Raw genomic sequence first — 11,463 nt, forward strand, 5'->3', positions numbered from 1 at the left:
CATTTTGCTGTCGTTAAAATACACGTAACAAACTGGTGTTAATCATTGCTAGAGCTTGTGTTGTTGCTATGGAAGTAATGCAATCATAGAACCGGGACATCTACAGAACTTTTAATGAACACATCTCACCAGAGGAGATCAGACAATCACAGAACATGTCACAATAAAACAAAATCAAACAGTAGGAGGAGGCTCATGGTCGTAACTTCAGAGGTTAAATATGGCTGTTAAACAATTCTTAAAAGAACACACTTCAAGCATTTCCGAGCTAAATTCTTGATATCACACACAATTATCACAGGATTTATTTCTCTCTTTTCAGCGCCAAGTCTCCAGACGGGCTTCTGTTGTTATGCCCCATAGAGCACAATTATAAACCTCTGTTCTAAACATGACTGAAACTCAGACAACTCGAACTGGCTGAGACGACAGTGTGTGTGTGTGTGTCTCCAGGATGTGACCTCCGCCGTCCTTCCCCCTCATCACTGCTCTAAAGAGTCCAGATTCTCTTTGATTCTTCGGGTCATGCTGGGGATCAGGCTAAGATGGTCGTCCACACAACTGCCCACGCAGCGGTCCATCAGAGATCGAACCGCCGTGTCCTTGGCGCCGGAGTCGAACAGATCCTTGGCCTTATCGTTACAGTGCATCGTGCATCTGGTCAGTCGATCCTGGGGGGGGGAGGGATGGCAAAGACCAGATAAAACATGGTTCAGTATGAGTTTAAACTGCTAGTGAGCACGTTTAAGAGGCTAAAACTAATTATTATTCACTCCATAACCTGACATGACGGAAAATTATTTCTCCAACTGAGGCCTGTATATTCATTTCTTTTTATAAATGCATAATGAAAAAGGACGAGGTGATGATATGGATTTTTATGTGGGAGTTCTACATTTGTACAGTTTCGAAAAACTTTATTGTTGCGTTGGTTTCTTTCTTTGTCTCTCTAGGTATCCAAGAAAACGCAACCCCTCATTTTTCTCTATGACTACAACATGTAAGAATAATAAATATCTGCAAGTAAAGAAAGGTTTCAAAGTAAAAACCCAAAATATTAGAGAACAGTAAAGTAGAGCTCTTTTCTTATTCGTCGTCTAGTTTCAGGCTCTGTTCTCAGACATGATCTCATGTGTGCAATGTCAATGTAGCTGTATCCAACGCCTATCATTAATAACATCTTTACGTCCATAGTTATCACTCTTAGTGTTTTCATTATAACAACTAGTCAGAGACTGTTCCTGGTCTTTCTCACATGTGACCTGACCGTGCAGTGTGTTGTCTCAAAGGGGGGGGACTTCTCACCTGGAACTTCTCCAGCTCTGAGGTGACCAGACCCTGAGCTCTGGCCAGCGGCGTGTGACACTTGTCGATGCACTGATGCACCTGGGACATGGAGTCGGTGGGGCGGTCACAGCAGTCTGCGCTGCACAGGAACATGCGACCCTGCAGGGGGGAGGGAGAGAGGGAGGTGACAGGTGAGGGACACGGAGGACTCTCTCACACACCCACAAACACACAATCACACACTTCTTCATGCTTGAGATACACCGACCTGCATTTTCCGGATGTTGTCTCTCTCCAGGCTTTGCACCATCTCCTCCACCACATTCTGCACGCGTGTCTGATGCCCCTCCGCCATGTTTGCTCGTCCTGCTTCAGGGAAACGTCAACTCTTGCAGCATCTACACCAAACTACCGAGATCTACCCGCCGGAAGCCGTCAACACTCCACGTTACTGTCTGACAATAACTAAGGTCACCTCCATTCAAGCATGCTTCAAGATGAGAGATGATTGCGTCATTTCCGCTTTACTTCCGCAACCGGTTTTAGGGAGAGAAAAAAACTATTTCCGGTTTGGTTAGTCGGGCTTCAAAATAAGTCCCACGAGATCTTGATTTAAAAGGCATAGTTATACAGGGTTATAATCTTTAAACAGTAGTGGAAGAAAAACTCAGTTCCTGTAAAATGGAAACACCATATTCTTAAATTAATCAAAACTGGCAAAACTATGAGCAGTAACTCGTTGCTAAAATATTAAAAGTAAAAGGAGTCATTTAATAGTACTAGCCTGTTAATCGGGCCCTAATAATTAGGGCCCGATCACCTACGGTGTTTTTTCAGGACCTGGACATGTTCAAATTCCGACCAAAGTTTGCGAGGAAATTCAAAACCTCAAAAAGTAACTGTATTCTGGAGAAATTTGAATTGGGCGTGGCAAAATGGCTCAACAGTGCCACCTACGGAAACGCTCCTCAGTTAGCTTTCACCGATCCTCACGAAAATGAGGACAGTTGTGTAACATAACCAGATGTACAAATGAAAAAGGCAACAGGAAGTCTACTATTTTGGATAGAGTGGTCAATTTGGCATGATAATTAAGTTCTTGTAATATCGGTCCTGTTAGTGCTACAACGTAGCCCCAGTTATATGTTATTATTATAAGGATAACAAACCTGGGGCAAATATTTTTCCCCTGTCCTCTTGTGACTTTTGTTTGTAAACTGCAATCTGAGGATAACGCGTGTTCAAGGAATTATTCAAGTATAATCTCAAATGGATTTTGATGCTTTTATTGTGAAACGCACACTTCAGTGTAGCAGGAAGTGTGTCTCAATATTTGTGGCTGTTCACGGAGCTCCGGCATGAATCAAGCTTGAAACCAGTTCAGTGAGTTATTTCTACTTCTGCTCTGTTCGTCCGGACTTTAATAAAAGAGAAGAAGAGTTTTTATTGAGCTTTAAACTTTAACTCATCAGTCGCGGTGAAGAGACTTGTGTGAATTTCACTTCTGGATCAACCACAGTCACTTTGAAAGCAGTGAGTTCACTCTGTGTCATTGAAGGTTTGGATTTGATTTAAAGTTAAAAACCAGTAACAAGACGTGATCACTGCTGGAAATGAGCTTTACGATAGAGTTATATTTCCCTTTGTTATTCGCTGCTCGAGCCTGAACTCCTGTGACCTTTGACCGAGACTGATGAGAACTAATCAGCTGAACTTGTGTTTGTTTCCCTCCCGCACAGATGTTCCTCGGTGCAGAGCTCTAGATGTCTACAATGAGTCTTCACACCCTGACACTGACAGCTCTGTGCTTCCTGTGGCTCTGTCCCAGCTGCGGCAGAAGTTCAGCTTCAGCCCCAGATCTGCAGGAGCAGCCCAAAAAGATAGGTGAGGTTCTATCCAGAAACTAACACTTGAATAGTTACATTATTCAAGTAATAAACTGATCAATTATATCAATTTTCGAGCTGGGAAATTGTGTCAGGTTTCAGGTTCTCAAAATATCAGAGTTAGATTCAAGGTTAGTTGAAAATCTGTGGCTCTATGGGGTTTTAGCTGCCATCCTATTGTAAGTGGACAACTGGGAGCACGTTTCCTGACTCTGTTGTCGTTGCCTTCTTCCATACAGCTGTGGTCGGAGCGGGCATCGGTGGCACGGCAGCAGCGTTTTACCTGAGGCAGGAGTTCGGAGCCGCGGTGAAGATCGATGTGTTTGAATCCGGGGATGTCGGTGGCCCGCTGGCGACAGTGAGGATCGGGGATCACGAGTATGAGACGGGAGGTTTAATGATCCATCCTCTAAACCTACACATGAAGCACTTTGTTGAAAAATTAGGTAATGTCGTCATATTTATACCAAGTTGAAAATGAAAACTGTCATCAGAATGTACTCCATCATATTTCACTGGGTTTCCTGTATTATTTCAGGTATCCCTCCAAGGAAAGAGGTCTCGTCTAAAATGGCGATCTTTGACGGGAAGGAGCTGACGTTTGAAGAGAGCGACTGGTTCATAATTAATTTCCTACGCATGCTCTGGCGATACGGCTTCAACATGCTTCGGATGCAGATGTGGGTGGAGAGTATTTTGGACAAATTTATGAGGTGAGAAATTATCACAGCACTTGAATCAGATTTTTCCGGAGGGAGATCCAGGAATATCGCCTCTGATTTCCTCTTCCTTGTTTTGTTGCATGTTCTCATTGATGGTGGAAACCCTGTCTTCCTCAGGATCTACCAGTACCAGCAGTATGGTTACTCATTCTCCAGCGTGGAGAAACTCCTGCACGCCATGGGCGGCGATAGTTTTCTCACCCTGATGAATCAGACGCTGGAGGAAACCATGAGGAGTGAAGGATTCTCACAGATCTTTCTCAATGATGTTGTTGCACCCATGACTCGTGTCAACTATGGTCAAAGTGTCCGCATTCACGGGTTTGCGGGTATGTTTGAAAGTTTATGCTGGTTTATTTGATTTATAATTATACTTTTTTTTGGTTGGGAAGTTGTAAATAAGAGTTCAAACTTGTGCGTCTCGTCTTCCAGGGGCCTCGTCGTTAGCAGGAGCAGATTCAGGTCAGTGGGCCGTGGAAGGAGGCAACAAGAAAGTTTGCTCAGGGCTGTTGTACAACAGTAAAAGTGTTCTGATCCCGGCCAGAGTGACGTCCATCTCAGTCAAAGTTCGACCTTCCAAGTCAGGTAACAACCTCGTGTTCCCATAAAGATCAAATTTTCTCTTGTTGGTGGATCTGTAACGTGTGTTTTGCCTCTCGTGTATTTTCAGGCCCCACAAACAGTTACTATGAGGTCAGTTATGTCGGGGAGTCAGGCTCCGCCCACTCTCTGTATGACATCGTGGTAATAGCAACGCCGCTTCACCAGGGAAAGTCTGACATCACCTTCTCAGGCTTCTCTCCTCCAATCCCGTCTCACTACCCTGGGCGCTACCACCAGACGGTGTCCACTCTGGTCCACGGTCTGCTTAACATGTCCTACCTCGGCACCACAGAGCCGCCCTCTGGCTTCACCGTGTCTGACGTCCTCACCACTGACTCCAAGGGCTCACTCATCCACCGCCTGACCTCTCTCGACCCTGTGCACATCCCTGCTGGCTACAAACGCCCCCCCGCCAGCCAGGCCAAAGTCTGGAGGGTGTCCTCGCTACAGCCGCTGTCTCAGGAGAACCTGCAGAACATGTTCCTCTCATGGGATTCGGTGTCCGAGACCCGGATGGCTTATCCTGCGTACCGCCCAGCACATCGGAGGACCCCTCCCTTCATCCTGCACAACCGGCTGTACTACCTCAGCGCTGTGGAGTGGGCGGCGAGCACCATGGAGATGAACGCCATCTCCGGCAGGAACGTGGCCCTGCTGGCACACCACCGCTGGCACAGCCAGGTCGACAAAATCGACCAGGAGGACCTGCACACCCGACTAAGAGGGGAACTCTGAGTCGGGAACACTACTTGAGATGAGAACAGAAAGCAATAGAGTAGAGTATGTAGAGACGCTCAAGGGCATGTCTGCTGCACTGTAATCACTCCAGTCAGGGTGAATCCCAATGCTCCTTCAGGTGACTGTGGTGCCCTGGCCTCCTTAAACCTAGATCCTGGTTTGTTGAAAACTTCATTTCTAGAAAGTAAAGTGCTGTTGCTGAGATTAACAACAACATTACTCGATTTAAGGAGTGTTCAGTAAAAAAAAAAAAACAGTCAAAATTAGTTTTTGATGTTAACATTTGTTAATTTTCAAACAAATATGCTCCATATACAACAGTTTCAGCTGTAGACGGTTAATTAAAATGGACAACGCGTCTCCACTCCCTCCCATTATCCGGAAATTAAGCTAAAATATCCCTGATACGAACACACTCGACCAATCGGGTGTCAGCTGTCAGTCAATTCGTCCTATTTGAATTAAAACCACTTACCAGACTTACCAGAAACATGAGCATTGGAACAAACACCAGTGTGAAAAGAACCTTTTGGGAATCATTCATGTTTCCATCTTTATGTTTGGTCTGTAGAAAGAGAAAACTGTTGTTTACACTAATTAGACAGTTTTCTCTCTTTCTGTTGTGGACCAATCAATTGATCAAGAAAATAGTCTTCACATGAATCAATAATATATTAATAGTTTTATCATAGTGATATAATTGACAGGTGACATTGCTACAAGGAAACAAACCGGGAAGTGTTCAGAAAAGTTTTTAACAATTGAATCTTTAACAATTGAAACGGTTGTTTTGTGTAAATCAATAAGTGAGTTGATAATAATCCTTAGTCCACAGGCAAACTGCTTCAAATAGGATGATTTAGTTTAAACCTGAACCAGACTGTAACATGACCACATTGTTAAGAGTTCTAACATTTCTTTTCCTATCTGAAATCATCTTTATTGATGACTCTCCATTCAAAGCAGTAAACTTAGTGCAATGCTACTTTAACGACGTTGTAATAAATGAGGAAATGTTCTGTTAATAGCTCTAATCAGCAGCCACATCATCACTGTCAGGGCTGAGACCTGAAGGCATCACCAGCAACAGCACAAACGTCACAGTAAAAGGTGGAACTAGGTTTGTACTGTGCTGAAATGAGTAATCACTGTGAACTACACTGCACTGCGTTCCTCAGTCTGTATATGAGTGTCTTGAACAAATTTGTAGATTTTTTAAATACATTTTTTAATGTCTTTTCCTTTGTTATAAACACAGCAAAGCTAACATAACACAAACCAACAACTGACTAACATGATGCTGTCCCTTTATTGATAGACTCAGAGGATTTTCTGAGTCCGCAGCACACTACTGTAAATGTTGTTATAGTTCAGGCAGCTGTCAGCGAGAGAGGTTTACTACTAAGATATTTTCTCTGCAAACTGGATGATGTTGAAATTTATGTATTTTCTTAAATTCCTATCTATTGGAGACAGTCTAATGACCACTTCAACTTTATTGTGGTGCCTTAAATTCATCGAAGCAATCGACTCGTGTTTATTAAAAGAGTCGCCTCTGATTTTAGAAATAATTGTCCAAAATGCCATCAGAGTTTAAACTGGGGCCGATGCCTTTCTGTGTTTTTGCTGTAACGAATGGAAACATGTTCTGTACCTGAGATTCCAATGATGTCACTTAAAGAAACTACCTATGTGTTGTTTAGCTTCTTCGGGAAGGCCGCTACTGTTTGCTGATTCATTCTTAAGCACTTTTCAACGTGTATTTTTCTAGATGTTTTTATAAAGAAGTTCTTGGGTTGTGTTTATGTGTCGTACTATTGCAAGATTATTAATCGTGCACTTTATTTGAACCTTAAATCTTCAGAGCCATCTGCAATTGCCAAATAAAACCCAAATTCTGCTGCACAAATACAATGATACTTTATAATTTGAAATGAATCTAATTTCAAACATTAATTGAAACCTCCCTGATCATACTGTATGCTTTTAAAAGTGTTTACAATCACAATAAAGGGATGAGAGCTCATCTTATTTGTTTCTTTATTTGTTATTTTGACTCATGACAGATTTTTCACACCTATCCCTTTGTTTGTTGGTTTGTACGTAAGAAAACACAAATACAACTGTACAGATTACCACTAAACCTAGTTAAAGGATGTGTTGCGGGTCGGGAAGAACCCATAAGATGGGAGATACAGTGCCTTGCATAAGTATTCACCCCCCTTGGACTTTTTCCCATTATGTACTGTTACTAACTGGAATTCAAATAGACTTAAATAAACTTTTTCCCGTTTGATCAACAAAACATGCATAGTACTTTGGAGGTGCAAAATAAATTTTATTGTGACACAAACAATAATGAGAACAAAAAAGTTGACATCTGTTGGGTGCATAAGTATTCACCCCCCTGTGTCAATACTTGGTAGAACCCCCTTTCGCTGCAATTACAGCTGCAAGTCTTTTGGGGTATGTCTCTACCAGCTTTGCACATCTAGAGATGGAAAGGTTTGTCCATTCTTCTTGGCAAAAAAGATGAAGCTCAGTCAGATTGGATGGAGACCGTCTGTGAACCGCAATCTTCAAGTCTTGCCATAGATTCTCTATTGGATTGAGGTCTGGGCTTTGACTGGGCCATTTTAAGACATTAACATTCTTTCAGCGCATTTCTTTGTCCATCGGTCATAATGCAGCCCCTGACGTATGAATGTGGCCATGCATATGGACGCTGTAACTCCGCTGTCCCTCCTGCCCTGATTGTGTCGGAGGGATTCCACTCGCTCGCTCTTGGCAGCGCTCCCAGTGGCCTGTGGAGGAGGAGGAGATGTTTTTAATGAAATAGCTTGACCTTTGTCTATTGCACTCGCATGCCCTGTCTATAAAGTACACCACAACTGAATGCTGCTCAGTGTGGGAGGCAAACAGCAGCTAATACAACCTGGGGCGGTGATTCTCAGTATCTGCTGAAACAGCCCTGGGTATTTTTAGTGCAGAGGTTCAACTTTTCTGTTCTGGATTTCCAGAACTGATAGTAAAATATATAATTTCGACTCCAATTGTATTCAGCTGATGATTCCAGAAGTCTGTGTGTATTTGGAACACGTGTCTTAGGCTTCACACTTGACATGTGCAGTTTTGAATTTGATGTGATTAGCACACACAGTAGGTTCAGTATAAACAGTATAAACAGCGCCTTGCGGTCAGAGGGGCTTGGGCAGCGTGCCTCAGTCTGTGGACCGAGATGAACTTATCTTCTGCTCTGCCAGATCCTTTTGATAATTATGAATTTTTTTTATTTAACAACATCAAACTGACCTGAGCGTTCGTGTGTGTCGCAGATGCTGATCTCCCTCATGGCGACACCATTCACAGAATCATTATCTTAAGCAATTTGTCCACAAAATAAAAGCACATTCTTAATTTTGTTGCTAAAATACTTTATATCGAGCTGAATTACAGAGCTTTTATTTTGAAAACTTGTGTCTGAAGATTGTGTTTGTTACTTTATGAAAACTGATACTCCAGTTTGAGATTCACTGAACGTTGAGTAAACAGGTGAACTGCTCTTTGTGTTCGTCGGACTTTTCTTGCCACAGCTCAATTCCTGCAGGTCATTCTTTCTTTCTCAATTTCAGCAAGATAACGTGCAACCAGCATCAGCACCGGCCCAAACAGCCCCTTCCAAACAGGCAGGTTGAGAACATCCACTGCTTGTGTAAGAACTATTCTGATACTGATCTAAAAATGCAACCTTAAATATTCTTGGTGCGAAACTTTACCTACAGAACCAACCTGCAGAGCTCTTCTCCCTCTTCCGGCCTGTGACGGTGCATGTGGGGTGACGTGGCCCCGCTGAGCGATGGGACTCGTCCCCCGTGTCCTCTGCTAATCGAGGCTCTGCCTGTCTGGGTTAATTGCGAGAGTTTAGTGAGGGTGGGACCAGGGGCGTTTCTAGGGTTGAAAGAAAGGGGGGGCTTAGCCCCTAAGGATGCTGAATGTTTGCCCCCTTAAAAATTCAGCATCCTTAGGGGCTAAAAGAAGTAGGAGTTCAATCTTGCCTTCTATTTTTCTTCCACAGATGGCGACATCATTCTGAAGACCCAAGCCTCCCCTGTGTTTACGGATGACGATGTCACCTTGTGTTATCAGCATCCGAGCGGCAAACACAAACAAACCAGCTTCTTTAAAAACGGAGCATTGATTGACTCTAACAGTTCGTCCGGTTCAGACCGAGTCATAAAGATGACTCTTAAGAATGTGACACGGGAAGATGAAGGCTTCTACAGGTGTGCGTCCCACGACAGACAGCTGCAGAGTCCAGAGAGCTGGTCATCAGTGAGACCGGACAGAGGTCAGCTGAACATCACCACTCTGCTGTGTGTTCTATAGAAGTGGATCAGTGTCACATATCAACTGTTGTTTCTTTTAGGAAACTTCACATCAGAGGAGACTCCAGCCTCCACTGGTATTTTTCTTATTCATATACATCTACTTGTTTTGGAGGAAATACTCAATATTAATCAACACATTTTCCATTATTGAGTGAAGCCTTTTGGTTGTCTGGTTCTCCTCCTGCTCTGTCTTTTCATCAAGGTCTAATTTCATCAGGAAGATCCCTCAGGATCTAATGAGATGAAAGAAACTACAATGGGACTCAGTAGAGCGCATATTCACCAAGGCCCAGCAGTCCCCTTAAATACAATCAAGCTGCACCAAATTTCACACACTCATAGATATCAGTCCTCTACATACGGCAGATTTTTTTCATTAAGGTCCAAGAATTATTCCCTAGGAAAACGTTTTAAAAGCACAATGTTAAAGAAAGAGTTAAAAAATGACTGGATCAGCTTAATACCAAAATACAGTGGGCCCTTTCCTGACACTTACTACATCTGTCTGCCAAGTTGATTGGAAATCCAATTGTTGTTGTTATTATAACAGTTTTATTTATTTAAACAAGTATTATGTCGTCTTGATCAGGTTCCTGGAAATGGATCATTGCTTCATGTGGGGTTCTACTTCTGATCGTCATTCCTTTGACTGTTTGGCTCGTTTGTCACTACAGGTTAGTATTTATAAAATTTTCATCCGTCTTGACTTCCTACTTTCTACTGCATGAACGACAAGCCCAACAGGTGGTGAAGTAAATGATTCACTGCCTGTTGTATTTTCTTGAAGGTACCAGAAGTTCTGCACTTGGAGCTGCTGGCCTGTTTCCAAACAGGAAGTTCCAGCAGGGGTGCTTCCTGCCACCAAGTTGGATGTGACGAAGGTGCAGTGGGACCTGTCATGGATGGAGATGTCCAACCTGTTGGAAAAGGATTCTTATTGTGGCACTTAAAGGGAAACTCTCTTCTGAAGCCCAGAGACTTAACTATTGGGTCAAACCTATGAGAAAGCTCAGTCAGTGCTGCAATTTGTAGTATTTGATGGTCACATGTCAAAATAGTGCTACCTGATATATTTTTGAATTGAATTAAATGAGATGTTTAGGATTTATAAGGATGACTACATTTGCTGATGGTGCAGATTTGATAGCTTCCAATACAAATGTTATTGTTTCAGTTGTCACATTTGTCAATGTCAGTACTCTTGCACATTTAAATGTCTCTCCTTTGAGTACATTTTGAAACTAAGAATCGTATTTGTTATATCTTATTATCTAATCATTAATATAATTGACTGTTCTAAATCATTTTACATGTATCATTTCTCCTGTGTTTGTTCGAGGTTCCATGTTGTTTGCTCCCTTTGAATCGTTATTTGCTATTTCTTGTCGTCTGAAGTTATAAAAGTCATGGAAATCGTCGTGCTTGTTTTATATCTTTTAAGGCAGAACAAACAACTACCAAGAAACTAGAAATAACTATAAAGATTAACCAAACAAATGAAGTTCATATATTCCAACAGCCTCTATAGCGGTCAAACCAGTTAGGCCTCATTGATAGACCATGTTAGCTACCAATTTGTTGCATTTTGCATTAATAGATCACTACAAACAGTACACTTCTTCTTAAATAGACCTAAAATCAACTTTAGACAGAAAGATGTTAATAATCTCCAGTACTAAGAATCTAAAACAGTAAAAATTAACTCTGAGATGTTTTTGAAATCCGACCTTCAAAATCATACTTGCATGCCATGTGTAAGGTAGGGCAGTCGGTGGATGAACAGAATGTGTGTATTCATCGTTGAGGAAGATATCAGGAAGTCCTACTGACAAACATTGT

At 42.4% G+C, this 11,463-nt stretch overlaps 2 protein-coding genes and 1 long non-coding RNA gene across 4 annotated transcripts; 2 read left to right on the plus strand and 1 right to left on the minus strand.

The window, feature by feature from the left end:
• Nucleotides 1-95: 95 nt before the first annotated feature.
• fam136a (family with sequence similarity 136 member A) lies at nucleotides 96-1,822 on the minus strand. Its single transcript, XM_053411816.1, has 3 exons — nucleotides 1,556-1,822; nucleotides 1,306-1,446; nucleotides 96-671 (listed from the first exon to the last, which is right to left on the minus strand). Exons 1-3 carry the CDS (start codon nucleotides 1,640-1,642, stop codon nucleotides 483-485), a joined length of 417 nt encoding a protein of 138 aa, XP_053267791.1. The 5' UTR covers nucleotides 1,643-1,822; the 3' UTR covers nucleotides 96-482.
• On the plus strand, nucleotides 1,564-7,262 carry pcyox1 (prenylcysteine oxidase 1). Of its 2 annotated transcripts, none has more exons than XM_053411810.1 (7): nucleotides 1,564-2,670; nucleotides 3,027-3,171; nucleotides 3,413-3,619; nucleotides 3,712-3,886; nucleotides 4,013-4,224; nucleotides 4,328-4,480; nucleotides 4,566-7,262. In XM_053411810.1, exons 2-7 carry the CDS (start codon nucleotides 3,051-3,053, stop codon nucleotides 5,231-5,233), a joined length of 1,536 nt encoding a protein of 511 aa, XP_053267785.1. In that variant the 5' UTR covers nucleotides 1,564-2,670; nucleotides 3,027-3,050; the 3' UTR covers nucleotides 5,234-7,262. The 2 variants fall into 2 exon arrangements, with proteins under 2 accessions (XP_053267785.1, XP_053267784.1); XM_053411809.1 differs by having other exon boundaries at nucleotides 1,565-2,820.
• A 2,357-nt stretch (nucleotides 7,263-9,619) lies between these two features.
• On the plus strand, nucleotides 9,620-11,041 carry LOC128425021 (uncharacterized). The gene is made up of 2 exons (XR_008333080.1): nucleotides 9,620-10,298; nucleotides 10,412-11,041. It is a non-coding gene; the product is annotated as an uncharacterized LOC128425021 (long non-coding RNA).
• The last annotated feature ends 422 nt before the right edge of the window (nucleotides 11,042-11,463 follow it).

Source organism: Pleuronectes platessa, chromosome 19 (assembly GCF_947347685.1).
Source record: "Pleuronectes platessa chromosome 19, fPlePla1.1, whole genome shotgun sequence".
Lineage (NCBI taxonomy): Eukaryota > Metazoa > Chordata > Actinopteri > Pleuronectiformes > Pleuronectidae > Pleuronectes > Pleuronectes platessa.

Coding starts and splice junctions, on each gene's coding strand:
- fam136a (XM_053411816.1), bottom strand. CDS start 1,642: ATGGCGGAGGGGCATCAGACACGCGTGCAGAATGTGGTGGAGGAGATG. Junction 1,447..1,555: donor ACAACATCCGGAAAATGCAG/GTCGGTGTATCT, acceptor TCCCCCCTGCAG/GGTCGCATGTTCCTGTGCAG. Junction 672..1,305: donor CAGAGCTGGAGAAGTTCCAG/GTGAGAAGTCCC, acceptor TCCCCCCCCCAG/GATCGACTGACCAGATGCAC.
- pcyox1 (XM_053411810.1), top strand. CDS start 3,051: ATGTCTACAATGAGTCTTCACACCCTGACACTGACAGCTCTGTGCTTC. Junction 4,225..4,327: donor CCGCATTCACGGGTTTGCGG/GTATGTTTGAAA, acceptor CTCGTCTTCCAG/GGGCCTCGTCGTTAGCAGGA. Junction 4,481..4,565: donor AGTTCGACCTTCCAAGTCAG/GTAACAACCTCG, acceptor GTGTATTTTCAG/GCCCCACAAACAGTTACTAT.